Genomic DNA, 27,587 nt, shown 5'->3' on the forward strand with positions numbered 1-27,587 from the left:
CCAGTCAGGGCACACGCCTGGGTCGTGGGCCAGGTCCCCAGCTGGGGGCGTGCGAGAAGCAACTGAGAGATGTTTTTCTCCCTTTCTTTCTCCCTCCCTTTCTCCTTTCCCTTCCCTCTCAAAGTAAATAAATAAATTTTTTTTGAAAAAAAGCATGTTACAAACAGATAATAGGCAGAAAATAGGTAATGAAAATTTTCAATATTCAACCTTGACAGCAAAGTTAATTTAAAATTTAAATAGCAAAATGCCCTTTTTTGCCTAGCAAATTGAGAAATGTTTAAAAATAAATAAATCCTGAATGTTAAAAAAGAGCGTAGTGGTATGGCATTCACAATGTGCGAGTGGCAATTTGCAATATGTTTCAGTTCCTTTTCAAGGAATCCACCTAAAGTAAATGATCAAGGGGATCACTTTGTAAGTCATATAAATGTCTAACCACTATGCTGTATACCCGAAACTAACAGAACACTGAATGTCCATTTTAATTAAAATTGTTTAATTTTTTTAAAAAAGGAAATAAAACTTCAAAGCTTATGGACAAAGTTTTACATTAAATTATTATATCAAAACTTGAAAACAACCTATATGTCTAATAATAGGGACTTGGTTGAACGAATTTTTTAATAGTTATTTAATGAATTATTAAATCCATTTAGTAATATTAAATAACAGGGCTAAATTTTCATCAGGTGCGTATATTAAATAAAGAAGTAAAACAAAATTATTTCTATATTATGACCTTAATTCTTTAAAATAAATATTCAGTGTGGCTAATACAGTGAGCCCTTACAAAGCCTACCTCCACCACTTATTAGCTGTGTAACCTGGACCCCCATTACATAATCTCACTAAGACTCATGTATGAAACAGAGACAATTAGAGTAGGGCGGTGCCTGCCACCAGGTAAGCTGTCAGTAAATGCAATCTGCTGGCAGCAGCACGAACATCTGTGAGGATCAGACAAAGAAGACTAGAGGGAATCATGAGAGGCTATGAATGGCCATCTCTGCATGCCAAGATCATGGGTGATATACATTCTTTTTAAACTCTCATATTTCTAAATACTCTAATATAACCATAAAATTATGTTAAATGAATTATAAAATATAAAGAGAATAAACATATCTCATCTAATCTAATTTATTTTATGTCTTCAGTAAACATTAATTTGTTGCAAAAGTTAAATAATGGAAGTATGCTTCCCATGAATATTGGTAAACAAAAGTAAATAATCCTCAGTTATAACATTCAAAATTCATTATTTTACTTACAGAGTCTCCGGTCTTCGCTGAGACAAAGTGGCTACTAAAACCATTCTCCTGGCAAAACCGTAAGTGTTTTTCAGGTTTTACTGTTCGCATGTGCTCCAAATCAACTAGGAAGGTGAACAAAAACAGGAAGAAGAATTTAATATTAGAGTCAATCAATATATTTTAACATGCTCAAATCTGATTTACTTTCCAATATTATACCCCAGCTTAGACACCAGCTGCATAATCTTGGGCAATTTCCTTAATTTCTTTATGCCTCGGTCCCTAAATCTGAAAACCAAGACTAACAAATATACCTAGTGTTTGAGAATTAATCTATGTATAGTGCACAAGTGCTCAAAAAGTGAAAGTTATCATTCTTATCTATGTAGCTTCAGGCACACTGATGATACTCAAAAAATACATATACTTGGTATAATAAGTTTAAACACAGTGATTAATAGAAAGATGCACTTACCAAGCATATTTGATTGAAACAGTTTGATTACTATAATAATTATTAGTTCTGCAATTTTTATACAAATTGATGTTCACACAAATACATAATTTTCTGCTAAAACATATCAATATTCCGTAGTTTATTTATTTAAAGCCATGGTTTCATTTCACAAAGACATATAGCTCAACCGCTTTCCAAACCTGAGGTATGCATGTTGAACGTAAGGGCAAGCACTGATTTCCCTGAATACTTGTAGGTGCTTTAAAGCAAAGCACAGTATTCATATCCAATACTGGTTTTATCCGGCACAGTCTATTTTTTTCAAATGTGATCTTTTATTGAACAGTTTCTCTTTTTACAACACTAGAAACCCTATAAGGCTGTTGACTCAATGCCGTCAAATTATAAGGCAAATATATTCACAGGATTTAAGGACAACTAGGCTCTTTGAGTCAATATAGGGGGAAAAAAGTTAAACTGATTTCCTGAGGAAGGGACCCAACTGACTTGTAAAAACTTGTAAATTTGCAAATCTAGTAAGCCTACATAATAGTGTCAATTGATTATCAACTAAAAAGTGCTCTCACTTTACATAAAAGGTTTTATTTAAAATTACATTGAAGGTCTTTAGTTTGTAAGCTCAAGCGATCTTTCTCTAGGAGATTTTTGACTTAGTGAAGGGATTCCTGAGTCCCGTTTTTATTGCTTAGCTTGAATAATATGGAGCTTTTTCTTTTCTGGCCACAAGTTGCTGTTTCTTAAACATCACTGACACCTTATTTACAAGAACAGGCCAAAACGTCCAGATACCATAGGCATCAATATGCAGAAGGCTAACATACGAAGTTACTAGCACTGACATTTATACATCTAGGTTATCATAATATTAAAGCTAAAATACTTTCCTAATTTAACAAGAGTAAGAACAAGTCATGTCACTAGGAAAAGTCCCCAGTGAAATCACTCTCCAATTTTTTTAAAATGAAGCCTGTCATTCTGTGTGTGTATTTGTCTTTTCAAATGAAACAGTCTATCATTGTTCAATCTTTTTCTTTCTCTTTTTTTCCTCTCTCCCTCTGCCAGTCCCCACAACTCCTGAACTACCACCTAAGTTTATCTATAGCACTGGGGGATTTACTATCCAAACAAAAGGTTTTTTTCCTAGTAAAACTAGCAATAAAAGACTAGTATGTCACTGATCAATCCGGAGGGAAAAGCGTTTACTCAACAAACATTAATGAGTACCTATTACATACCAAGTACTGTGCCAGGTACTAAGAACCCAAAGATGAAAAAGATACAATCCAGGTCCTCAAAAAATCATTACCAGTATTATAAACATCAAAGACCATTAAAGATATAAAAATTATTTTAACTAACTGAGATTCTGACAAATGTGAAAGCAGAGATTAAAAGGTCCTCACAGAACTTCACAGTTTTCTTCCATTATGTTAGAATTTATTGGGCAACATTTAAGAGGGCTCACTTACTAGAATACTTCATTCTAAATAATCCAGAAATGTAAATTCTGAAGATATAGTATAGTTAGAGTGAGACACTAGTAAAATCTTTCTTTTCTTCCATCTTTATTTCTTTTATTTTTAAGAGCATTCTTAAAATGGGTATCCAGTACCTACCTATTATACATATGATAACATTCTCACTGCTATGATTTCCTTTATATCCCTCAGTGAACCACATCATTTTTCTACGTGTTATCACCAGGAAAACACACACACACACACACACACACACACACACACACTTTTATATTCCTTGCCCAAGCACATTTTCCCATTGCTTATACAGAGAGGAAGGAAGAGAGAAAAACCTCAGTGTGAGAGAGAAACACTGACTGGTTGCCTCCCACAGCACTCGGACCGGAGATGGTCCATCCCCTCACCAGGGATCAAACCCGCAACTTAGCTATGTGCCCTGACCAGGAATGGAACCCGCGACCTGTCAGTTACAGGATGACACTCTGGCCAACTCAGCCACAACAGCCAGGGCCTAGCTGTTACATTTTATTTTACAAAATAGAGTTACAATTTCCTAATAACAATAATACATGCTCATTTCCCAAATATTCAGAAAAACCACCATGAAAATGAAATTTAACAGGGTACATGCCTGGGTTGCAGGCCATGGCCCCCAGCAACCGCACATTGATGTTTCTCTCTCTCTCTCTCCCTCCCTTCCCTCTCTAAAAATAAATAAATAAATCTTAAAAAAATGATTAAAATGCTATCAACTAAAGACAACTATTGTTAACGTGTGCGGTATGTCCTTCCAATGTCTAAGCAACTGAAGGGCAAAGGCACTGATATTGTACATTTGCCTGTTCTTTTACCTCAACCATACTATTGGGTTGGTTGAAAAGTACATATGGTTTTTTTCTGTAAAATAAAAGACACATTTTTCAATAACTTTATTGATTTGGGGTAATTTGAGCATCATCCAATGAGAAAGCTCCAGCACAGAATTTCACAAACCACTTTTGACACATTTGGTCGGTCACAGCACCTTCTCCATACACTGCACAAATCTTTATACGCATTTCACCTGTGTTTTTACCTTTTTTGAAATAATAAAGCACAATATGCAGAAAATGTTGCATATTTTCTTCCATTTTCAAAATGAAAAGGGCTACACAAAACTTCATCAATTTTGTTAAGTTTTTTTTTAAAGCATGCAGATAGGATAACTGTCACAACACAATCTAACAACATGTTTCAAATCCACTTAAAGATGTGCTACTAGAGACATCTTATGGAAAAAAAAAAAACAGACAAACTTTGTGGCCAATCCATACATCCTGTTTAACCATGCACTTAACAATGTCAACAGATAACCACTTTACTGATCACCCGTTCATTCATTCAACAAATATTTGAGCATCAGCACCGCCCTGGATGCTGCATACATAACAATGAGCTTATGTTGTAATGAAGAAAAAACGACCGACAAGTAAAATATATAGCATGGCAAATGCTGATAGATCTTATGAAGAAAAATAAAGGGCGCATGAGAGGCAGTACTCTTTCAAACAGGAAGGTGGAAAACCTTAAGAAGGCTAAGGAGCAAGATCTGGGGGAAAGTCTCCCAAGCAGAGGGAACTGCAAGTGCAAAGGTCCTAAAGGAGGATTATTTTTAGCAGATTCAAGGAAAAGCCAGGAGGCCAGAGTGCTAAAATGGGTTCAGAAGAGAGGGACACTGGGAAAGAGGCTTGAAAAGCCAGGGCCAGATCATGTGGAGTGTGCAGGCCACTCTAAGACAGATGGGAAGTTCCTGGAGGGTTGTGATAAAAAAAGGGAAAGTTACAATCTGACTCACATTTTAAAAGGCTCTGAGCTCTTTACTGAGGATAAACTACAGAGGGACAAATGTAAAGCAGAGAAGACACTGAGGGAGCTATAATCTAAGAAAGAGAGGGTGGTAACTAGGACAAGAGTAGTAAGCAACAGAGATAGCAAAAAGTGGGGCAGATTCTCAAAATATTTTTGGAATAAAAAGTAAATAGGATTTGTGCCCTGGCTAGTGTGGCTCAGTGGATTGAATACCAGGCTGCGAATGAAAGGGTCGCAGGTTCGATACCCCGATTCCCAGTCAGGGAACGTGCCTGGGTTGCGGCCAGGTCCCCAGTAGGGGGCACACAAGAGGCAACCACACACTGATGTTTCTCTCCTTCTCTTTCTCCCTCCCTTTCTGCTCTCTCTAAAACTAAATAAATAAAATATTTTTTTAAGTAAATAGGATTTGCTAATGGATTTGATGTGGGATTTGAAATATACAGAAAAGTCGCTTGAAGATAGTTAACCTGAATTTAAAGTGAGACAGTGTATTTGTGGGGTCTGTTCCAGACTCATTTTATTTTGCTTCAAGAGCAGACAGAGGTTTGCATTTAGGTAGAGCTAAGGTTTTCCCAAGCTTGTGCAACATGTGAAAAGAAAAACAGGTAAGTTGAAGACAGTGAATGCAATGTAATGACTGCATTTGTGAAGCAGAGAGTCTAAGTTGATTAAGAAGAAGGTGGAGGAAAATGAAAAATTGGCAAGTTAATTGATTTTAAGGTCTTACGTGGATTTTAAAATTACTGAGGTTGTGCTACTAAAGGAAGTGAGCTGGAAAGACAAGGTAACAGAGACTGGGACGCACGCAACTGGGACTAGAAGGAGGGTGCAGACACTGACACCTGCTCCATCTTCAGAAGAATTGTGTCCGTGTACATGTGTGGGGGGTGCAGCATGGCTGCAGGTAGAGAGCTCAGTGAACTGAGAGACTGAGGTATTAGAATAATCTCTATTAATATTGAAATTACTAAGAATTATGACAGCATACTAACAGAATGACTGTGACCAAGGAGCCAAAATCTTCAAGGAATTCAAGGAAATGATACAGGTGTTGGCTAACAAATGTAACTGACAGGAGGTATGACCATATGGTTTGATAATCAAATCTAAGGGCTTTTAAGGAAGATGAAGCTGATCTGAGAAGAGCACTAGGGAACAAGAGGGCCACCTCTCCCTCCTTCAGTCCTAGTGATGAGGTGCACTCAGTAGGGAAAAACCAACACTTCAAAGGGCTTCAGGAGAAGCCAGCGCTGTCCTTATGGGAGGACCAGGAGATAGAACAAGAAGTTTAAAAACTTTCATTTGAGGGAGATGTTAAGAATATAGGAGTTTTATTGATATCTTTTTGTAAGCTACTACAGACCCAGTGGAAGTTAAAAAAGAATAAAAGCTGGCACTCCTGATCGCAGCAATGGGACTTTGTTTAAGTTGCCCTGAGCCTTGCTTTTTTTGCATGTGAAATCACACTGATGCTTCCCCTATCCACCAAGCTTGATACTCTAAGTCCCGCTGTCTCTTCAAAGAAGTAAGAATAAAATAAATAAACAAAGAAGAAAGAATATCAGCTTTGGTGATGATCACTTAAAGAATCTAATTTTTTTTCTGAAATTTTAATTAAAAGAATAAAGATATACAAACTTTAAATGCTCGTTATAAAAAAGGGAATTATATACCTGGTAATTACTTATTAGTACTTTAAGAGTATTCATTAATAACAATAAACCTAAAACTGAGCCCATAAGAGCATGAAATAAGATACTCCTTGCCTTAGCACTGATTTTATAAAGTCCTTTACAAAGTATTTGCAGCTGTATATACAAATTATGAAATTACATATTTAAAAATGATCCATCATGATTAGCCAAAACATGGCAAGTAAAATACCTTTAATAATTTATTAAATTTGATTTACATGTGCTTAAAATTATGTCTTTATTTTTACTTCTAAAACACACACTCATGCTAATTAGATAAGTCTATGACAACTTTTCTTTTTTAAATTTTATTTTTCAATTACAGTTTGCATTCAACATTATTTTGTATTAGTTTCCGGTGCACAGCACAGTGACTAGACAATCGTGTGCTTTACAAAGTGTTCCTCCCAATATTTCAGGTGCCCACCTGGCACCACCATATTCCCTGTGCTTTACTTTACATCCCTGTGATGATTTTGTAACTACCAATTAGTACTTCTTAATCCCACCACCTTTTTCACCCAGCCCTGAAACCCCCTCCCTTCTGACAACCATCGGTCTTGTTCTCTGTACCTATGAATTTGTTTCTGTTTTGTTTGTTTAATCCTGTTCTTTAGATTCCACATATAAGTGAGATCACATGGTATTTGTCTTTCTCTATCTGGCTTATTTCACTTAGCATAATACCTTCTAGATCCATTCATGCTGTCTCAAATGGTTAAGATGACATTCTTTTCATAGCCAAGGATCTCGTACAGGTGGCACTGCTTTTATACCCACTCACCTACTGGTGGGCCCTTGAGCAGCTTCCGTATCTTGGCTACTGTTAATAATGCTGCAGTGAATGTAAGGATGCATGTATCCTTTCAAATTAGTGTTCGGGCTCAAACACAGTACCAACTGTAACAACAGTTTGAAAATAGATGTATCAAATGAATAATAATAATCAGGACTACTGATCAGAGTGAGGTAAAATTTTAACTAAACTTTAAAATTCTTAAAAATATTACAATACCTATATTACTTTTTATATGGACCTGAGACTTTGTAATATTCCTATCTTCCTAAATATTCATTTTTCAACATGCTATAAGAAAATATTGTATAATAAATACGACTTTTTTATTCATACCAGAATGTAAAAAAAAATGGGAAGTATTATATGATGCTAATTGATTGTATCACTATCTATTCCCTGTCAATGGAAGAACATACTGAAAGTATAAACTATCTTTGCTCCTCAGTCCACATGTGATGTCAGAAATAGAATAGTCTCAGTGAAACAACTGTAAAGTATGTCACTATCTAACTTAGAGAAGTAGAGAGAAAATACAAATATAGCACTTGCACAGATTTTTCACAGTAATTTTTAGGTTATCAAGGAAACATCTAGAGTGTTGATCTGGTTATGCTCAATTCAAACAAACTACTTGTCACATTAACTACCTCCAGGAAGTTACTCCAAACACAAAATAAACTGTTTATGCTCCTACTCAGACAGATAACATGACAGATTGTTATTAGCTGAAGACAGATGAAATACATTGATTTGACTGTGAGCATGTGTTTAATTTTGGCCTGCCATGTGCACTCTCTAATGCTGTCCTTCTATCGTGACACAGCAAACCATGCTGTATTACAGGAATTGGTAATGCAAGAAAAGAAAAAACTTAAAAGAACTTGACTTCGGCTTTGCAGATTCTTGAACCAGCCTTCTTAAAATATGTAACTGCCTGAAAATCACTGGGTTCCACAAAGCGATAAAGGAAAAAGGGGTGTCATCAAGCGACTTTAATTCTAGTACAAATTTTAAAACCTTTATGCAGTTTAACATTTTTCACGCATACTAGTTTTTGTAACTTTATGAAATGTTTCTTCTTTCCTTTTCCCATTTTCTACTGTTTTAAGTGTTTATATTAAATATAGAGTAAGGACATTTGTCATATTTGTCCTGAACCTCCCCCTCAGGTCAGAATTTTCCTTTTAAATATTTCAGGATATGTTAGAGACACAGAAATTAAGATTTTATAAAATCAAACACACTGAAATACTAAGCTCATCATTGTTTAAGCTTTCTGTATTTGGTTCTTTTGTCACATGCAGCTAAAAACAAGAAACAAAAATGTGCATAGTACAATGGCCATTTACAAAGTATTTGCTGAGTTAAAAAAATATTTAGGCCCTTAGACAAAGCACAAAGTATCAACTGTGTCTAAAATAATATATATCCCTTCACTTCATAGACATATAATACAGGACTAAAAAGTAACGAACTAAAGTCTCACATCATGGTAAGAATATCATAAACATGTACTGAGCAAAAGCTGCAAGACACCAAGGAATTTACATAAATGCTAGCATTCATATGAAAATTAAAAATGACAAATTAAATATTGCTTAGTGAAGTGTACAGAAATAATGAAACTAAAAAAAAAACCAGCACGGAAAAGATCAGGACGTAAGGTAACAACTAACCTCTGAAGGCTGAGACAGGGTTAGTAACGGTACCTGGTAGGCAGGCCCCTAGGGTGCTTGACGATGCTCTATGTCCAGGAACAGCTTTCTTTCAAATACATGTGTATTTTACATACTCCTCTGTGTGCATATGCCACTATATTTAAAATCCCTATTAAAATTATAATAATAATTTGGCAGTCCTCTTCAAACCTACTTTTTTCATATCATCATAAAGAAGGGTCACCCTACAAAAATATTCATGGTTTTCATAATTTTCCCCAAGGATCTCTATTACTCATTTAATTACCAAATCATGTTCTTTTGAACTATTTATATACATCATGAACTTTGCAAATTTTCTCTTCAATTTATTTATCACCTGACTCTGCCAGATCCTCCTTTGCTAATTACTTTGCTTCTCATAATTTTCCAACAATTTTATAGATTCTCCATAATGCTACAGAATTTGCCTAACTACTTTGCATTGTACCTCTACGGAATAGTCATATATACCCACACCCTGACCTATAAAGACTCTGAAGCAATAATGATGAACAGCTAACTCTGTAGAGTCACCAGAAAGTACCAAAAACAGGCAAGTACCAAGAGGACAGGGAGGGGAGTATGTAAGAAATCATATCATTCCTCAATTTATTTAGCTATCATTAATTAGATTATGTAAATTCCCTCTGATCATGTATAATAGGCAACTACTTCTCTTCCAAATTCAGGCTGAAATGAAATACATGGTTTAAATGAGGGCCATAGAATAAGTGAATCTTTCTACATTTGTGGTATTATAACTCTTAATGCTTTTTATAACATTTGTGCCTAAATCCTAAAGATTAGCATTTTCCCACACGCCAAAAGTATAAAAGGGCTGGAAAATTAATAAACTGATTTTCTTTATCTTAAATCATGTTTTGGGTGGGCTTTCTTCATGGAAGTTTTTTTTTTATTATTGTTCTATTTCTAAAGATAGACACTTCTCTATCTTTAGAGAGAAAGAAGGAAGGAAGAAGGAGAGAGAGACATCAATTTGTTGGTCCACTTATTTACGCATTAATTGGTTGACTCTTTTTTTTTTTCATTTTTTATTTATTTTCAGAGAGGGGGAGGGAGGAAGAGAGGGAGAGAAGCATCAGTGTGTGGTTGCCTCATGAGCGCCCCCCAACTGGTGCTCACAAGCACGTGCCCTGACTGGGAATCAAACCAGGCACCCTTTGGTTCACAGGCTGGCACTAAATCAACTGAGCTACACCAGCCAGGGCTAACTGGTGGATTCTTATATGTGCCCCAACCAGGGATTAGACCCTCAAGCTTGATGTGTCAAGATGATGCTCTAACCAACTGAGCTACTCAGCCAAGATCATAGAAATTCTTATTAATTCATACTGGTATAGTACTATATAGTTTTGTTTGCAATATTCTGCATGACAGATACAACAAGATCCAAGCACATGTATGCCTTTCATGCCTAAACTTGCATGCAAAAGAAAATGTATTTGTCTTGTTTAGACACCAGCATATCCTGGGATTTGACAAAGAACAGAAGCCATGGTAAGAATTGCCTCAAAAGGCAATTATATTTTGGCTATTTAATTCTTCTTTGTATTTTCCTCTACTTTCCAGTTGCCCACAATGATCCTATATATATATATATGAAGAGGGGGAAGACAGAACATGATTTAAAATAACAAAAAGTAAATAGCAAAGAGAAAACTGGAGAAATATCTGTTCCAGCTTCAGGACAACACAGCAGTGTGGGTAAATGTGGTACTCACATCTTCCCACAATCATGTCAAAAATACAACTAAACAACAGAATAACTATCATTCAGAACCTCCTAGAACCTAGCTGAATGGAAGTCCTACAACTAAGGATCTAAGCAGAAGCCACTTCAAGACTGGTAGGAGGGGCAGAGATGCTGACTGGGCTGTTCTCACACCCGCACATGGCAGACAATCGGGAGGGATGCCCTGGCCAGATGGCTCAGTTGGTTGGAGCATCGTCCAGTACACCAAAGGTTTGTGGGTTCAATTCTTAGTCAGAGCACTCACTTAGGTTGTGGGTTCGATCCTCAGTTGGGGCACATATGGGTAGCAACCAGTCAGCAGAATATTCTCCCTCTCTCTCTCTCTCTCCCCTCTAAAATCAATAAACAAATCCTCAGGTGAGAATTAAAAAAATCAGTAGGGATATTTCAGCTGTGGAAGAGACACGCAGCCATATACATGGACATACATGTGTGTATACATATATGTATACATTCCCCCTGAGGAGCAAGGGGTCCTAGCCCTATACCAAGCCCCTCAGTGCAGGATTTCAGTGCTGGAAAGAGAAGTTCCTGTAAATTCTGGCTGTAAAAACCAGCAGAAATTGGGGGTTAAATTACACAAAAAGCTGTTGGGAGTCCCAGGCAGTTCCTCTTAAATGGCTTGGGAACAGCCTTACTGAGACGCACTCCCTCTGAGTTCCAGTGACTCAAAGGCACCAGTGACACATGGGGAAGAAATGAAGTGTCTGGCAGGAAGGTGAGTGATGGAGTGGCAGCTTTCTCCCAGACAGAAGTGCTGGCGGAGGCGACTGTTCCTTTTCTGAGCGGTCTCCTGACAGAGCTGGCAAGCAGGCACCATACCTGCTTCTCCACCAACCTGGCTATCACTGTTTGCTCAGCCCTAATGATTCCCTGAGACCCTGCCCCACAAAATTTCAGGCCCACCAAAGCTGTTTCCAGTAGCTTTTTCATATGAATGTCCTTTCTTGGTTTATGCTTCAGACTTTCCTGAAATCTCTCAAACAAGCAGCATCTGGTCTCAGTGTGCCCCACACCTCTCACTCCATGGCCCCAGGCACAGCAGTAGCAGCAACTGGTCCAGTTCACAGCTTGGCCTTGCACGGGCACCTCCAAGCCTAGCACAATAGCAGCCATTTGCAGATGGCTTTGTAGCTCATGCCAGGTGACCCTGGGCAGAACACAGGCAATGGCTGATCTTGGTCTGAACCTCCCAGGAAGTCTCATAGCCAGCACATCCAGTGGACAGCTTCAGACCACATCAAAGCCCACGCAACCACCTCCACAGTGACACACTCAGGGGGCAGACTCAGAGGGCACCAGAGCCCTGTGAAGTCCTGGTCCATGGGACTTACAGCGGACCCTTCACAGTGGTTGCAGCCAGTCCTTGAAGCCAATCAGCCTGGAGCAAATCCCTCTTATTGACATGCCGAAAGCAATCAATGCTCAACTACAACAGGAAGGTACATACAACCCACATGGTAGGGGGGACACACCTGGACTATCCAGCTTGGGCCAATGGGGAGGCTGTACCACTGGACACCACAGGACACCTACTGCACAAGGCCACTCTACCGAGCCCGGGAAATATAGCACCTCTACCTAATACATAGAAACAAACACAGGAAAGATACCGAAATGAGGAGACAAACAACACGGGCCAAATGAAAAAAGAGAACAAAACTCCATGAAAAGAACTTGACAAAATGGAGATAAGCAATCTACTAGGTGCAGAGTTCAAAGCACTGGTTGTTATGAAGATGCTCAGTGACCCTAGGGGAAGAGTAGATGAACTTAGAGAGAATTTCAGCAGCATAAAAAGGGACAAGAAAACCATAAAAAAGAAACCAGTCAGAAATAAAGGGTACACTAACTGAAATGAAGAACAATTCACAGCTAATCAACAGTAGAGTAGATGAAACCAAGAATCAAAACAGCAATTTGGAATATAAGGAAGCAAAAACCATCCAATCAAAACAACAAAAGGAAAAAGGAATTTAAAAAAATTGAGAACAGTGTAAGAAGCCCCTGGAAAACTTCAAGCTTACCAACATTTGCATCACAGGGCTTCCAGAAGGAGAAGAGAGAGCAAGAAATTTAAAACCTATTAAAAAAAAATAATGATGGAAAACTTCACTAACCTTGTGAAGGAGGTAGGCATACAAGTCCAGGAAGCAGAGAGGGTCTCAAACAAGATGAACCCAAACAAGACCGCATCAAGACATTCATAATTAAAATGCAGAAGTTAAAGACAAAGAGAAAATCTTAAAAGCAGTAAGTGAGAAGCAGTTAAGTTACCTGCAAGGAAGCTCCCATAAGATGGTCAGCTGACTTCTCAACAGAAACTTTGCAGACCAGAAGGGAGTGGATAAAAATATTCAAAGCGATGAAAAGCAAGGACCTACAATCAAGATTACTCTACCCAGAAAAACTATCATTTAGTATTGAAGGACATAAAAAGCTAAAGGAATTTCACCACCATCAAATCAGTATTACGTGAAATGTTAAAGGATCTTCTTTAAGAAGAAAAAAAAGATAAACAATATGAACAATAAAATGGCAATAAACACATACCTATTAACAATTGAATCTAAAAAACAAAACAAGCAGAACAGAAAAAAAAAGAAAACTGCCCAATAGCAATAAAATAAAACAGCAATAAAATTTAATAGCAATAAGAATAGCTAACATTTATATAGCGCCATACTGTTTTATAAGCACTTCACATATATTAAAACGACTTAATCCCTACCGCCACCATCACGTAAACATAAAAAACGAGGTACAGAGAGGACAAACGACTTATATAAAGACATCCGTCTAGCACGGAGCGCGGGCAGAGCTCAACACCCAGGCACTCCAGCTCCAGAGTCTACACTCGTAACCCTCACACTGCTTTCTTTTCATACATGTAGTCCTCTGGGCTTGTCTTCTGAACATAGCTCTGTTTCATCCATGTTATCCAAAGTAGAACAGTTCCCCGACTTTCAATGCCATATAAGATACCTTTGTATTCATGCCTTTTATTCAACTGATGAACACTGGAATTAATTTCAATTGTCAGCTATCAGCAACAACGAAGCAGCACGACTGTTCTTAGTTCACATCGCCTGATACATACGAGGTATGTGAGCAGTCTATGAGTGTTCAACTTTTCAGAATAAGGCCAAATTATTTTCCAAGTGCCTATGGCAATTTATAAACCATTCAGGAGTGAATATGAATTGCTATAGATTCATGTTATGTCTCTATCACTTACAATTCTTATGCTTCATGATTCGTACCTTATTACTTACTTGTGGTCTTGCTTTGCATTTCCTTGATTAGTGATGAGACTGCACTTATTTTCAAAAGTCTTTGGGCCATTTTTATCTTTCCTCTCTAAAATTCCTATTTATGTTTTATTTCCATTTTTGTAGTGAGTTTTTTTTCTCATAGATTTGAATACCAATCTTTTGTCAGTGTATCTTCTCCCATTTTAAGGCTTTACTTTTTTAATTCTTTAATTTGCCTCTTGATGGAAACAAACATGTTAATCTTATGTGGTCAATATATCAAACACTTAAATGTAACAACCGCATCTTGCTTAAGAAATCCTTCCACACACACAAGGTAGGAAATATGTTCTTTTAATTTTTTTTTCTGAACAGTGTGCCCTTAACATTTCAACCTTTACTCCATTTGGAACTAATTTTTGTGTATAGGGGCTAGTACAGGGATATATTGTCTTTTTCTCCATAAAAATAAACAACTGTCCATGACTACTTAAACATTTTCTTCTTTCTTGAAACTCTTCAATTCCAATTCTATTATAACATCAAAGTTCCATTTACATAAGGATTTGTTTCAAGAATCTCTCTTCTGTTTTCTTCAGTGAATTACACAACTGCCTTTAGTTCAAGCTATTTATAAAACGTCTTGATCACTGGCGTGGCAAATGCTTCTCACCTTGTAATTCATGATCATATTGACTACTCTTGGCCCTTTACCTTTCCATATACATTTTAGATCCAGTTTGCTTAAACACCACACACATAAATACTGTCAGGTTTTGACTGACATTCTGCTGAATTGATAAATCAATTTGAGAAGAACTGACATCTTTATAAGATTGAGTCTTTGTGTTCTTGAACACAGTGTAATTGTTGTATTTGGTTATTGTGTTCAGTCTTATATCTATGCCTTATGTTAAAATTGTATAATTATCTCAATACAGGGACTTTCAATGTAGCTAATCATATCATCTGGAAATTTGGTTCTTTTATTTCTTCCTTTTTAACCTATATGTCTTCTACATCTTTTTCTTACTGTTTTACAATAGCTAGAACCTCAAGAATGATGTTGAAGATAGGTATGGTGAGAGTGAATATCCTTGCCTTGTGCCTGATCTTAGGAAAAAAATGTCACTCTTCCACTATTAAATATGATATACCTATAGGTTTTTCATAGAAGCCATTCATCTGGTTGAGTTCTTCTCATTTCTAATTTGATGAGAGGTTTGTTGTTGTTGTTGTTGTTTACCATGAAGGATGTTGAATTTCATCAAATGCTTTTTGTGCATCTACTGAGATCACATGACTTTTCTTCTTTAGCCTACTGATACAGTAAATTATATTAACTGATTTTCAATGCCCATCAGCCTTGCATTTCTAGGATAAACCCCACTTAGTTATGATGAGGTATCCTCTATTACATACTATTTAATTCCATTTGTTAATATTTTATTAACGATTTTTTTCTTGTCTATGTTCATGAGGGATATTGGTGCATAGTTTTCTTAAAGTATGCTGATTCTGGTGTTAGTAACAGATTAATGCTGCTGTTTCAAAATGCCTTGGGAAGCGTTGCATCCTCTTCAATTTTATGGAAGGGCTTATATACAACTAGTATTATTTCTTCTATACATGTTTGGAAGAATTCACCAGTAAAACCATCAAGAGGTTATAGTTTTCTTTGTGTACACATTTTAAATTATTCCATTTTTTCATAAATATAGCAGTATTCAGGTTATCTATTTCTTTTTGAGTGAACTCGGCTAGTTTGTATCTTCAAAGGAATATGCTCATTGTCAAAATTATGTCAAGTAAAATTTTTCATTATATTCCCTTATTCACCTCCTAACACCTGCAAGATTTGTAATAAATTCCCCTTTTATTCCTGATAATTACAATCTGTGTCTTTTCTCTTTTTTTCAGAATCAGTTTAGCTAGAAGTTTAGCTAGAAATTTAGCAATTTTATTGATCTTTTCAAAGGACCAGGTCTTGGTTTCACTGATTTCTCCATTGGTTTTAATTTCTACTTCTTCCTTCACTTTTCCCGTTCTCCTGCCTGGGTTCGGTTTAACTTGCCCTTTGTTTTCTACTTTCTTAAGGTAGGAGCTTAGGTCACTAATTTTGAGAATTTTTTTCTTTTCATATATAAGTATTTAATAATGGTAAACATTTCTCTGTAAACATGCTTTAGTTGCCTTCCATAAATTCTGATATGCAGTGTTTTCATTTTTGTTCAATTCAAAATTGTTAATATTTTGTGACTTCTTCTTTGACCCATAGGTTATTTAGAAGTACGTTGCTTAATTTCCAAACATTTGGAACATTAAAACATCTTTGTTATTAATTTCTGGTTTAATTTCGTTATTGTCAGAGAACATATTTCTTTTAAATTTGTTAAGACTTTTTTTATAGGCCAGAATATGGTCTATCTTGTTCCATGTGCACTTGAAGGCAACCTGTATCATGCTGTTGTCACATGGAAGGTTCTGTAAATGTCACCTGAGCCCAGTCAGTTGGTGTTGTCCGTGTCCTGCATATCCTTACTGATTATGTGTATACATGCCCTAACAATATTAAGAGAAATGTTGAAGTCTCGGCTGCAATGGTGGCTTTGTCTATTTCCCTTTTGTGTTCTATCAGTTTTTGCTTTAAGTATTTTGAAGTTCCGTTGGTGGGTTTACATTTACTTAGAATTGTCTAACACCTATTTTGTGAATTAACCTTTTGATCATTATGTAACATCCTGCTTCCTGCTAAATTCCTTGTTGCTGGTATTAATATAGTTACTTCAGCCAGTACCCTGGCTGGGAATCGAACCTGGGACACTTTGGTTCCCAGCCCCCGCTCAATCCACTGAGCTACGCCAGCCAGGGCAAAATAAATAAAATCTTTTAAAAAATTTCATAAAACAGAAAGCATTTTCTTAATTATAAAATGTCCCCTAGACTTTAATATTAAACTGTAATGTAACAAACTGAGAAGATGGTGCCAGCTCAATACGTCAAGAAGTCAAGACATAAATAGCAAGACAACTGTCAAAAGAATGCTTCCCCTAAAATAATAATAATAATGGATCAACTTAAAGAACAGGCACAAATATACAATTCCTAACAGAAAACCTTTGAGAGAAGAAAACTTCATTCCTAAACTTAAGACTTAAATCTAAAATTTAATAAATTTTTTACCAGTGCTTAATAAAATAGAGAATAGTGACCAGTAATCTTTAATGCTTAAAAAGAGGGAGAGAGATCCAGAAAAGGGAACTTACTTGCAAACCTAGAAAACATTCATCTCCACTCACAAAGAATTTAGTTCATAGTCCCAGTACATTAGCATATCAAATTATAACTCTATGGATATAAATTGCAGTGTTGAGGGAAAAGTTGGGATAAAGAAGGAAATAAAATTATACAACTATCTTTGGTGTTCAGTTTTAAACCAAAAAATACTTTTTCACAGAAACTAAAATAACCAAAATTCAGTTGATAAGTTTTAACAACACTAACTAGTTTTTTGTTTGCTTTCAGATACCTGTCATTTTGTTTTGTTTTTGTTAAAGTGAACTGACCACTCTATACTTTTTGCTAATCCCAAACTACAGAAAAATCTAAAATAGATTTAATAACCACTCCTGACAAGATTTTTAAAATTCCTAAAATGTGAATACACATTTAGGTATTCATTTGCAAAAGATCCACTTTTCTTATATAAGAAAATCTCTGTCTCTTAATGAAAATGTAAACCCATATTTGAAAAGTAAATAGTTTGTGTTGGAAGATTAACTGAAAATTTTCTGGCTTAAAAGAAAACAAATGCACATAGCCAAACTCCCAAATCTAAGAATATCTGACTTAAAACTAGTAGTCTTTCTTTTACAAGGGTGTGTTACTAAATGATACACTTTAACTTTAAAATGCATTCAAATACTGCTCCTAATTCAAAATTAAACCTCAGAATATATGTCATGGGCACAATATGTCCTATAAAACTAAAACAATAAACACATGAGTTTATATCCAAAAGAGGTAAAAGAAAGCTATTGGTCTATATCAAAAATATTGCAAGTTCAAGAGACTACAGAAAATCCACTTGAAAACTACAGTTCTTAGGTAGAAAACTGTTCTTATGTTAATGAATCAACTGACTCTGAGACTGTCAAAAACTAGACTTTTATTGACTACTCCAAGAAAAAAAACTCTTAATCAGAAAAACTGACACCCTTCCTTCTCATTATATGTCAAAAATATAATCAGAATTTATGGGTAAAATTCTGAGATTTCTTAATGAGTATTGTAATTACAATGGAGCAACAAAAACAGAAATTACTGAATTCTGATTCCACTTCTTTTGATTTTATTTATTGATTTTAGGAAGTGGGGAGAGGAGGAGAGAGGGAAAGAAACACTGATGTGAGAGAGAAACGGTGATCTGCTGCCTCTAGCACGTGCACCAACCAGGGGCTGAACCAGCAACCCAGGCGTGTGTCCTGACCAGGAATTGAACCAAAGACCTTGAGCTTTGTGGGACCAATGCCCAACCCACTGAGCCGCATCTGTCAGAAAGATTCCCCTCCTTTAGCATACTCACTATTGAAGAACAGATGAAGACTATACTATGAGTATTGAGAATGAAGGGACATAATAGCTTTTCAGGTTAGAGCACTAACAAGAATTTTCTATTCTTTCTTTTAACAGGCAAATTTATCACTTTCCCAACTGACTGGGATCTATTATACATTTAAGTTTGACTCCTGGTTCATATTTCCCTCTTTATAATACATTGTAAAAGTCATCTTTTAATTCAGAAATAATCACAAAGTAATCATCAAAAATGAAAAAATGAGCTGACTACTGACCATCCAATCAATAGACATTTTAAGTAGCTCTTCAAAACAAAGCTTCAAAAGAAAAAGTCTGCATAACAAGAAAAAATATGAAGGCTAAAAACCTTAAGAAAAAAAACCCAGCCCTGACTGGTTTGTCTCAGTGAATTGAGCAGCAGCCTATGAACCAAAGTGTCACCAATTCAATTCCTAGTCAGGGCACATGCCTGGGTTGCAGGCCAGGTCCCCAGTAGGGAGCACACAAGAGGGAACCACACATTGATATTTCTCTCCCTCTCTTTCTCCCTCCCTTCCCCTCTGTCTAAAAATAAATAAATAAAATATTTTTTTAAATATGTATGGAAAAAGATAGAATGAATACATAGATATACTAACAAATAGTTGGTTCTCTGAGATAGAACTATGTTATTTTTCTTCATATATTTCTGCATTTTCCAATTTTTCTAAATTGAATATGTAATGAATATTCTTTACTTTAAATCCTAAAAATATCCATTACACAATAATTCCAGAACATTTCCCACTATAATAATGTCTTAGAACATATTACACAAGTGATATATTTTTAAAAATTCACTATGCTAATAATTTCACTGTAAGATAAATATATGGAAATAAAAGTGATTTTTAAAAAAAAATTATTTGCTTTTACAGAGAGGGGGAAGGGAGGGCAAAAGAGAGGGAGAGAAACATCAATGTGAGAGAGAAATATCGATTGGCTACCTCTCTCATGACACTGGACCTGCAACCCAGGCATGTGCCCTGACTGGGAATCGAACCAGTCCAACCCACTGAGCCATGCTGGCCAGACCAAAATTTAAAACAAGCATATCAATGGTATCTTGCAGTCTATGAAGTCAAAGTTACTCCTATATTTTATATCTTATTAAAATTTAGTAATATTTTTTGGATCTCCCCATTTGGAATTAATTTGTTAACAATTTTTATTATATTTTCTTTTATAGATAAGCATCTCAGAAGAAAATAAAGCACTGTAAATGAGACCAGAGGTCTCATTTGGACCTCTGGTCAAGATGAAGGTGTAAGTAAGCACACTTCACCCCCTTGCACAACTACAGAAAAAAAATTACACCTAAACTACAAAACAAGTATCACCCAGAAATGACAGAAAATCGAGCAGTGCGAAAGTCCAATAACCAAGGACTTAAAGAAGCCGCATTCATCCAGACGAGTAGGAGGGGCGGAGAGAGGTGGAGAGACACAGAGCCACAGGAGTGGCATGGAGAGGTGGCGGAATGCGCAGTCCCACATCCACATGTGGTAGATAAAAATCGGGAGGGATGCCTCCAGAGCCAGGGATCTCAGCCCCAAACCAGACCACCCACCAACCCAGGGTGCCAGTACCAGGAAGATAAATCCCCATAACTTCACGCTGTAAAAACCAGTGGAGATTGGGGCAGCAGAAGAAACTGCCCAATTATCAGGAGACTCCTTTTAGATGGCCTGCAGGGACTCGGGACTTAGGCAAGCCCACCCCTTCTGGGATTGAGCAGCAGAGCAAGAGCTGGAAAGGCACAAATGGCGTATGTACGGGCTGGAAACAGGGAGAATGCTGAGAGACACATTCCTCCTGGACAAACCTCCAGAAGAGAGGCAGCAGTACTGCCCCCTCTCGGAGCCCTCCCCACACACAGAGTCACAGAGTGGTGAAACAAGCTGTCCTGCCCTGGGGATCACCTAAAGCTCTGCCCCACATAATTTACAAGTCTACTCTTCTACAACAGGCCACACTTCTAAAACAGAGTCGAAGTAGCCCAACCTAATACACAGAAACAAACACAGGGAGGCTGCCAAACTGAGGAGACAAAGAAAAGAACCCAATTAAAAGAACAAAACTCCAGAAAAAGAATTAAAGGAAGTGGAGATAACCAACTTATCAGATGCAGAGTTCAAAACATTGGTTATCAGGATGTTCAAAGAACTCACTGAATACAGCAACAGCGTAAAAAAGACCCATGCAGAAATAAAGTTTACATTAAGTGAAATAAAGAAAAATCTATAAGGAACCAACAGCGGAGAGGATGAAACTGAATATCAAATCAACAATTTGGAAAATAAGGAAGGAAAAAACATTCAATCAGAACAGCAAGAAGAAAAGAGAATTAAAAAAAAATGAGGATAGAATAAGAAGCCTCTGTGAAATCTCCACATGTATCAACACCTGAATCATGGGGATACCAGAAGGAGAAAAGGGAGAGCAAGAAACTGAAAACTTTTTTGAAAAAATAATGAAAACTTCCCTAATTTGGTGAAGGAAATAGACATGCAAGTCCAGGAAGCACAGAAAGCCCCCAACAACTGGACCAAAGAGGACCACACCAAGACATGTCATAATTAAAATGCCAAAGGTTAAGATAAAGAGAGAATCTTAAAAGCGGCAAGACAAAAGCAGAAGAGTTAGCTACAGGGGAGCTCGCTGTCAGCTGATTTCTCAAAAGAAGCTTTATGGGCTTGAAGGGAATGGCAAGGAGTATTCAAAGTGATGAAAAGCAAGGATCTACAACCTAGATTACTCTGTCCAGAAAAGTTATCTATCATTTAGAACTGAAGGGCAGATAAAGTGCTTCCCAGACAAGGTAAAGCTAAAGGAGTTGATCATTACCAAGCCATTATTATATGAAACGTTAAAGGGACTTATGTAAGAAAAAGAAGATCAAAACTATGAATATTAAAATGGCAACAAATTCACAACTATCAACAACTGAGTCTAAAAAACAAACCAAGCAAACCACCAGAAGAGGAAGAGTCACACATATGGAGAGCCCTTGAAGGTTTATAAACTGGGAGGGGAAGGGAGACAATGGTGGGGAAAGGTGCAGGGATTAAGAAGCATAAACTGGTAGGCTCAGAACAGACAGGGAGACATTAAGCATGGTATAGCAATTGTGAAGCCAAAGAACTTATGTGCACGACCCATGGATATGAACCAAGTCGGGGGATCGCTGGAGGGAATGGGGGTGCCAGGTGGAGGCGGAAAGGAGGTAAAGTGGAACAACTGTAATAGCAGAATCAATATTTTTAAAAAATAAAATAAAATCTCATTTGGAGCCAATTAACTCGAGTGACTACAAACAATTCTCTTGCCACAAAAAAATCAATCTCAAAAATCAAAATATACTAACTCTGAAACAAAAGATAGACAAACCAATACCAATAAAGAATCACGTCACTAAAACAGGTGCACACGCCTTAAAGTTAACCAAAAAGTAAAGTTTCACACCCTACTTTGTAACTGATCACACCCCATTACATGATACACCTGTAGCATAAGGTGAAAATATGTCTGCCTGTTAGTTGTCAAACACTGTGCCTTTGCCATAGTACTGATTTAAAATAATACTTCTGGGGTTTTTTTAATACTCTTCAGAGGTATTTTATGTGTAAAGTATATATAAAATCATTGATGTACATTTATTTATGTTCCTTCAGAGTATATTTTTCTCCTCACTGTCATCAATTACTCTGCAGTTGAATTATTTTTAATTTTCATTGAATTTATTAGGGTGATTTGGTTAATAAAATTATATAGGTTTCAAGTGTACAATTCTTGAACCATTTCTGTGCATCACCTATATCCTGTGTTGGTGCTTACCACCCCAAGTCAAGTCTCCTCTATCACTATTTATCCCCCTTTACCCTCTTCTTCCTCCTCCTACCCGCCTTTCCCTCTGGTAACCACAGTAGTGTTGTCTGTATCTATGAGATTTTTCGTTCGTTTGCTTTGCTTTGTTTTTTTTGCTTAATCCCTTCATTTCTGTCTCACTCTAGGTCACCTAAACATTAAGCTTCTTTGGATGTTTTATAGACTCTCCAACTCACTGTTTTGTTACACAGGTCTTGTGTAACAAAGATTGTTATATCTGTTTAAATATTTTTAAAACTAACATCTAAGCACAATAAATATTTTTATTTTTAAAAAAAAATTATTTTATTTTTAGAGAGAGGGGAAGAGAGAGGGAGAGAAACATCAATGTATGGTTGCCTCTCATGCGCCTCCTACTGGGGACCTGGCCCGCAACCCAGGCATGTACCCTGACTGGGAATCAAGCCAGCAACCCTTTGGTTTGCAGGCCAGTGCTCAATCCACTGAGCCACACCAGCCAGGGCTAAGCACAATAAATATTTTTAAAACAAACCATTATTTAAGACTCAAAATATCACTGACATGCCAGATGAAATATTAAAAATGGAATACATAGCAGCACTAAAAAAGTAAGGAGAAAGTGCCAAGAGTAGAAGACAAACACCAAATTTAAAGTGAGCTAATAGGAACAACTGTCTAAGTACAGATCTAATATTAAAGGTTTCGAGTATGAACTCTGGGATAGAGTAGATCAGGTATGGTTCGATCAAGGAGAACAACCAGGGTGGGTAATGAGGCAGAAGGATTTATTATAAGGGTTAGACCTTATGTAACTGTGAGAACAGTTAGAAGGGCAGGTGTAGGCTCTTGCCTCTGCACCTGCAGTGACTCCAGGACAGCCAGACCAGCAGTCAGAAAGGGAACTGGATAGGAGAGCAGGGACAAAGTGGAACCTGTGAAGATGAGATGCAACAGGTAAAGAAAATGGAAACACAAGAACAAACTTTAATCTGTCAGGACAACAGGAACCGCCAGTGACAAACTGGGACTCACATCTGTCTCTCACCAACTCCAACCCTAATGCAAAGGGTGACCTATTGGAGAAGCCTGCACCACTCTCTAGGGAGCTGTAGGTGCAGGCAAGCATTCAGAGGTGAAAAGGGAAATCTGGCAGGAGCTGAAGGAACTGCTGGTCCATGTGCTATCCAAACGTACAAGGTGAGCTGGCAAATCAGTGATGAGCTGGTACGATGGGAGAGCTGTCACAGTGCCTGATACTCCCAGCACTGACCCCCAGAGAGTGAAAGGCATGCCTGCCACTTCACTTCCTCCTTAAAGTCTAATCAAAATGTCTCTTGTTACCACTGCTAACCAGAACAATATAAGGAAGGAAATTCTAGGAAACATTATTTCCAGTTTAGCCAAGTTGACCTGGCATAATGCCACCCTTGAAACAGGTCAGTGCCTCCACATAACCTCAGACTGTTACAAAGCTAAAAACAAAGGAAGAACAGCAGTACGTAGTGGTCAGATCCTCTCTATCAACCCAAAGTAACCCTTCCCAACATCCACAATGGACAAAGGATCTCAGCTACTGCCTGTCTATATACCCATATGAGAAGTCTGACTGTCAATATGCCATTAGTACTCTATGGTCCGGGTGAAACATATACTGCCAAGTCCTGAAGTCTTTCCACACATTCAAGGTAAGAACTGCTAAAAAATCCAATAATGACCTTCACCCTAAATTTAAAAACTGAGATCAGCTACTAATACTATTCAATTCTATCTTCATGTTTAAATAGAAATAAGCAAGAGTCTACGTATCTTAAAGAACCAAAAATACCAACGTGAGGCCACAGACCTGCCAACCCTCAAGAAAAGTCAGTAAGAAAATGAAGGACAAAGAAAAAACGCAAGTCCTCCGCTGTCACATCTCCCGTCTCTCCCCACTCGGGCGGTGGGCGCTGCAGAGGTGGCGGCAGCTGCTGCTGATCCTGCCTCTTCCGTTTCAGCATCATGGCCATGGTAATGGCCGCAGCAAGGTTTGGAGAGCAGTCCGGAAGGCTGGGGCTCATCTGTGACAATACTATTCATATCTTGATAAGATTCTAGGCAACAAAAGTGTCTGATTTGTCAAAATCAAAAAATGGTACACTTAAGATTCCTTCATGTCACTGCAAGTAAATTTTACCACACGCACGCACACATAAATAAACTCTAATTAATGACATGAATGATGAAACATTTAGCTATAAAGTATACTGCCTACGACTTATGTTAAAATGCATCGAAACAGATGAACTACCAGATTGATAGAGGGGTGGGTGGACGCGCAGGTATATGACAAAACAAACCCAGCAGAGTGTTCCCTGGAACCTCCAGGTGAGGGCTCAGCTGATTCTAGTTCATGGCCCCGATCTGCTCTGCCACCTGTTTTTGTTATGGTCCATGGGTTAAGAACAGTTTTTACATTTTGAAAAGAATGAAAGTAAATGAAAAGAGTAACTCATGACATATGAAATGTGACATTCAAATTTCAGTGTCTACAAATGAAGTTGTATTGGAACACAGCCACATTTTTTTTTTATTTAAGTACTGTCCCTGGCTGGACCTGTACTACAATGGGACAGCTGAATAGTTACAACAGCTGCTACACGGCCTGCAAAGCCTAAAATATTCAGCATCCAGCTCTTTTCAGAAAAAGGTGAATGACCCCCAACCTAGAGTGAGTATACGTGTTTACTATAAAATTTGTTCAATTTAACTGTATGTTTGAAATTTTTTAAATAATAGAATGCCAAAAAATCAGAGCAATAATCGCCAGCTGATTCTTCAGTTGCCTCCTGGATGGGGCGGGGAGAGTCTATCAGTTCTAAGGATTGCAGCCAGCTTTTTAAAATCCTACCTGGACAAATCACATGCTTGGAGCTGCAAAGGTGAGAAAACTAGAACTCAGACCCTGGTATTAAAGAGATGCTCCCCCCATTAAAAACAAGCATTGAGACGTTCTCTGTACCAGCCAATGAAAGTGACAAAGAAGGCTGATCTCATCTGAAGTCTTAGGTCAAAAAAGGAAAGTTTAAAAATATCCATGAGAAATCAAAACACCAAATCTTCCCCATTCTCTCTCTCAGTTGAAGACCGGTGTTAGATTCCCAGGACTGTAACAAAGAACCACAAACTCATGGCTTAATACAACAGAATTTTATTCTTTCTCAGTTCTAGAGGCTAGAAGTCAGGAATCAAACGCTGGCAAGGCCATGCTCCCACTGAGGGCTCCTGGGAGAATTCTTTCTTGCCTTTCCTAGCTCCTTGGGGTTACCAGAAAACTTGGCCTTCTTTGGCTGGCTCGTACCTGCATCACTTCAATCTCTGCCACCATCTTCACACGGCTTTCTTCCATGTGTGTCTATGTATCTGTCCAGCGATCAGATTACAGATAACCCTACTCCAGTATAACTCAACGTGAGTACATGTGCAAAGACTTTATTTCCAAATAAGGTCACACTCAGGGGTACTGGATGTTAAAATTTCAAAATCTTTTAGGGAGAAACAATTTAACCCCCAAGAAAGTCTGTGTTTCCTATTTCTCTGAGAAACTGGAAACAGTCAAGAGAACTTGTATGTCACCAGATCTACACATCATACATAATATCGGCAGTTATCTGGAACTCCTATCACTTTGAATCAATAAATGGTCCATTCCATCCTTCTATCTGGAGCCAAACTTTTTATTTGTACACTGAATCGTATCTCCTCTCACAACTCAATTAACATCACTTCAGCAACTGTAACATCTCCCTCACATATCACATCAATTTTACTATTTCATTTCTATCGGCATACAAAACAAATGAACAATTTTAACACTCTTGACCATGCCTCTTCCTACGCTTTTGCTCTCCTTACAACACACTCCTCAGAACAATCATCTACACTTATTAATCTAGTCTGTCTTCTGTCCTCACCACTTCACCAAAATTGGTCTTGTAAACAACAAATCCCTACATTCCGTAGTCAATTACTGACCCTCTTCTCCCCGCAGCAGCAGCGCCTGACACAGGGAGGCCTCCTCAGAACGCTCTCTCCCACCAGTTCCCAGAGTGTCGCGTTCGACACTAAAACCAGGCAAGGAGCATTCTATGAGCTACTGTGGAGGTAAACTGAGATGTAGTACTTTTAAGTCATTCTCTCAAATTATTTTAGTTTTATCAAGAATATCAGCAAGATTGAAGGACAAAGGTTAACAGACAAAAGTCTACTGCTTTCCTGTATACCAACAATGACCAAGTAAAATTTGAAATTAAAAACAATACCACTTCCACTAGTACCCCCAAAATTAAATACTTGGGTATAAACCCAAAATATGTACAATATCTATATGTTATACAGGAAATATACAAGTAGAATAAAACTACAAAACTATAACACAACCAAAGAATTAAATAAATATTAAGAACTAAATAAATGGGAGAGATACTCCATGTTCATAGATAGAAGACTCAATATCACCAAGATGTTGGTTTCATCCAAATTGATCTACAGATGCAATGCAATCCCAATCAAAATCCCAGCAAGTTATTTTGTGGATATTGACAAACTCAGTATAAAGTTTACGTGGAAAGGCAAAAGACCCAGAAGAGCCAAAAACAATGCTGAAAAAGAAGAACAAAGTTAAAGGACTGACACTACGCAACTTCAAGATTCACTAGAAAGTTCTAGCGATTAAGACTATGTGGTATTGTTGGGGAAGGTTGGGTGGGTGGGCTGGAATGGGAGTAAAAGGGAGAAAACTGTACTTGAACAATGATTAAAAGAAAAAAAGAAAAAAGAAAAAAAAGACTATGCGGTATTG

General features: G+C 37.3%; 1 protein-coding gene across 2 annotated transcripts in view; it reads right to left on the bottom strand.

Annotated features, from left to right (window-relative positions):
- RAB28 (RAB28, member RAS oncogene family) overlaps positions 1-27,587 on the bottom strand; it is an 80,353-nt gene that overhangs the window by 13,406 nt on the left and 39,360 nt on the right. For both annotated transcript variants that reach the window (XM_028506793.2, XM_036018818.1), the window contains exon 5: positions 1,275-1,378. In XM_028506793.2, coding sequence (XP_028362594.1) covers positions 1,275-1,378 — 104 coding nt within the window. The remainder of the gene's footprint in view (positions 1-1,274; positions 1,379-27,587) is intronic.

The sequence above is a fragment of the Phyllostomus discolor genome, chromosome 1 (assembly GCF_004126475.2).
Source record: "Phyllostomus discolor isolate MPI-MPIP mPhyDis1 chromosome 1, mPhyDis1.pri.v3, whole genome shotgun sequence".
Classification (NCBI taxonomy): Eukaryota; Metazoa; Chordata; class Mammalia; order Chiroptera; family Phyllostomidae; genus Phyllostomus; species Phyllostomus discolor.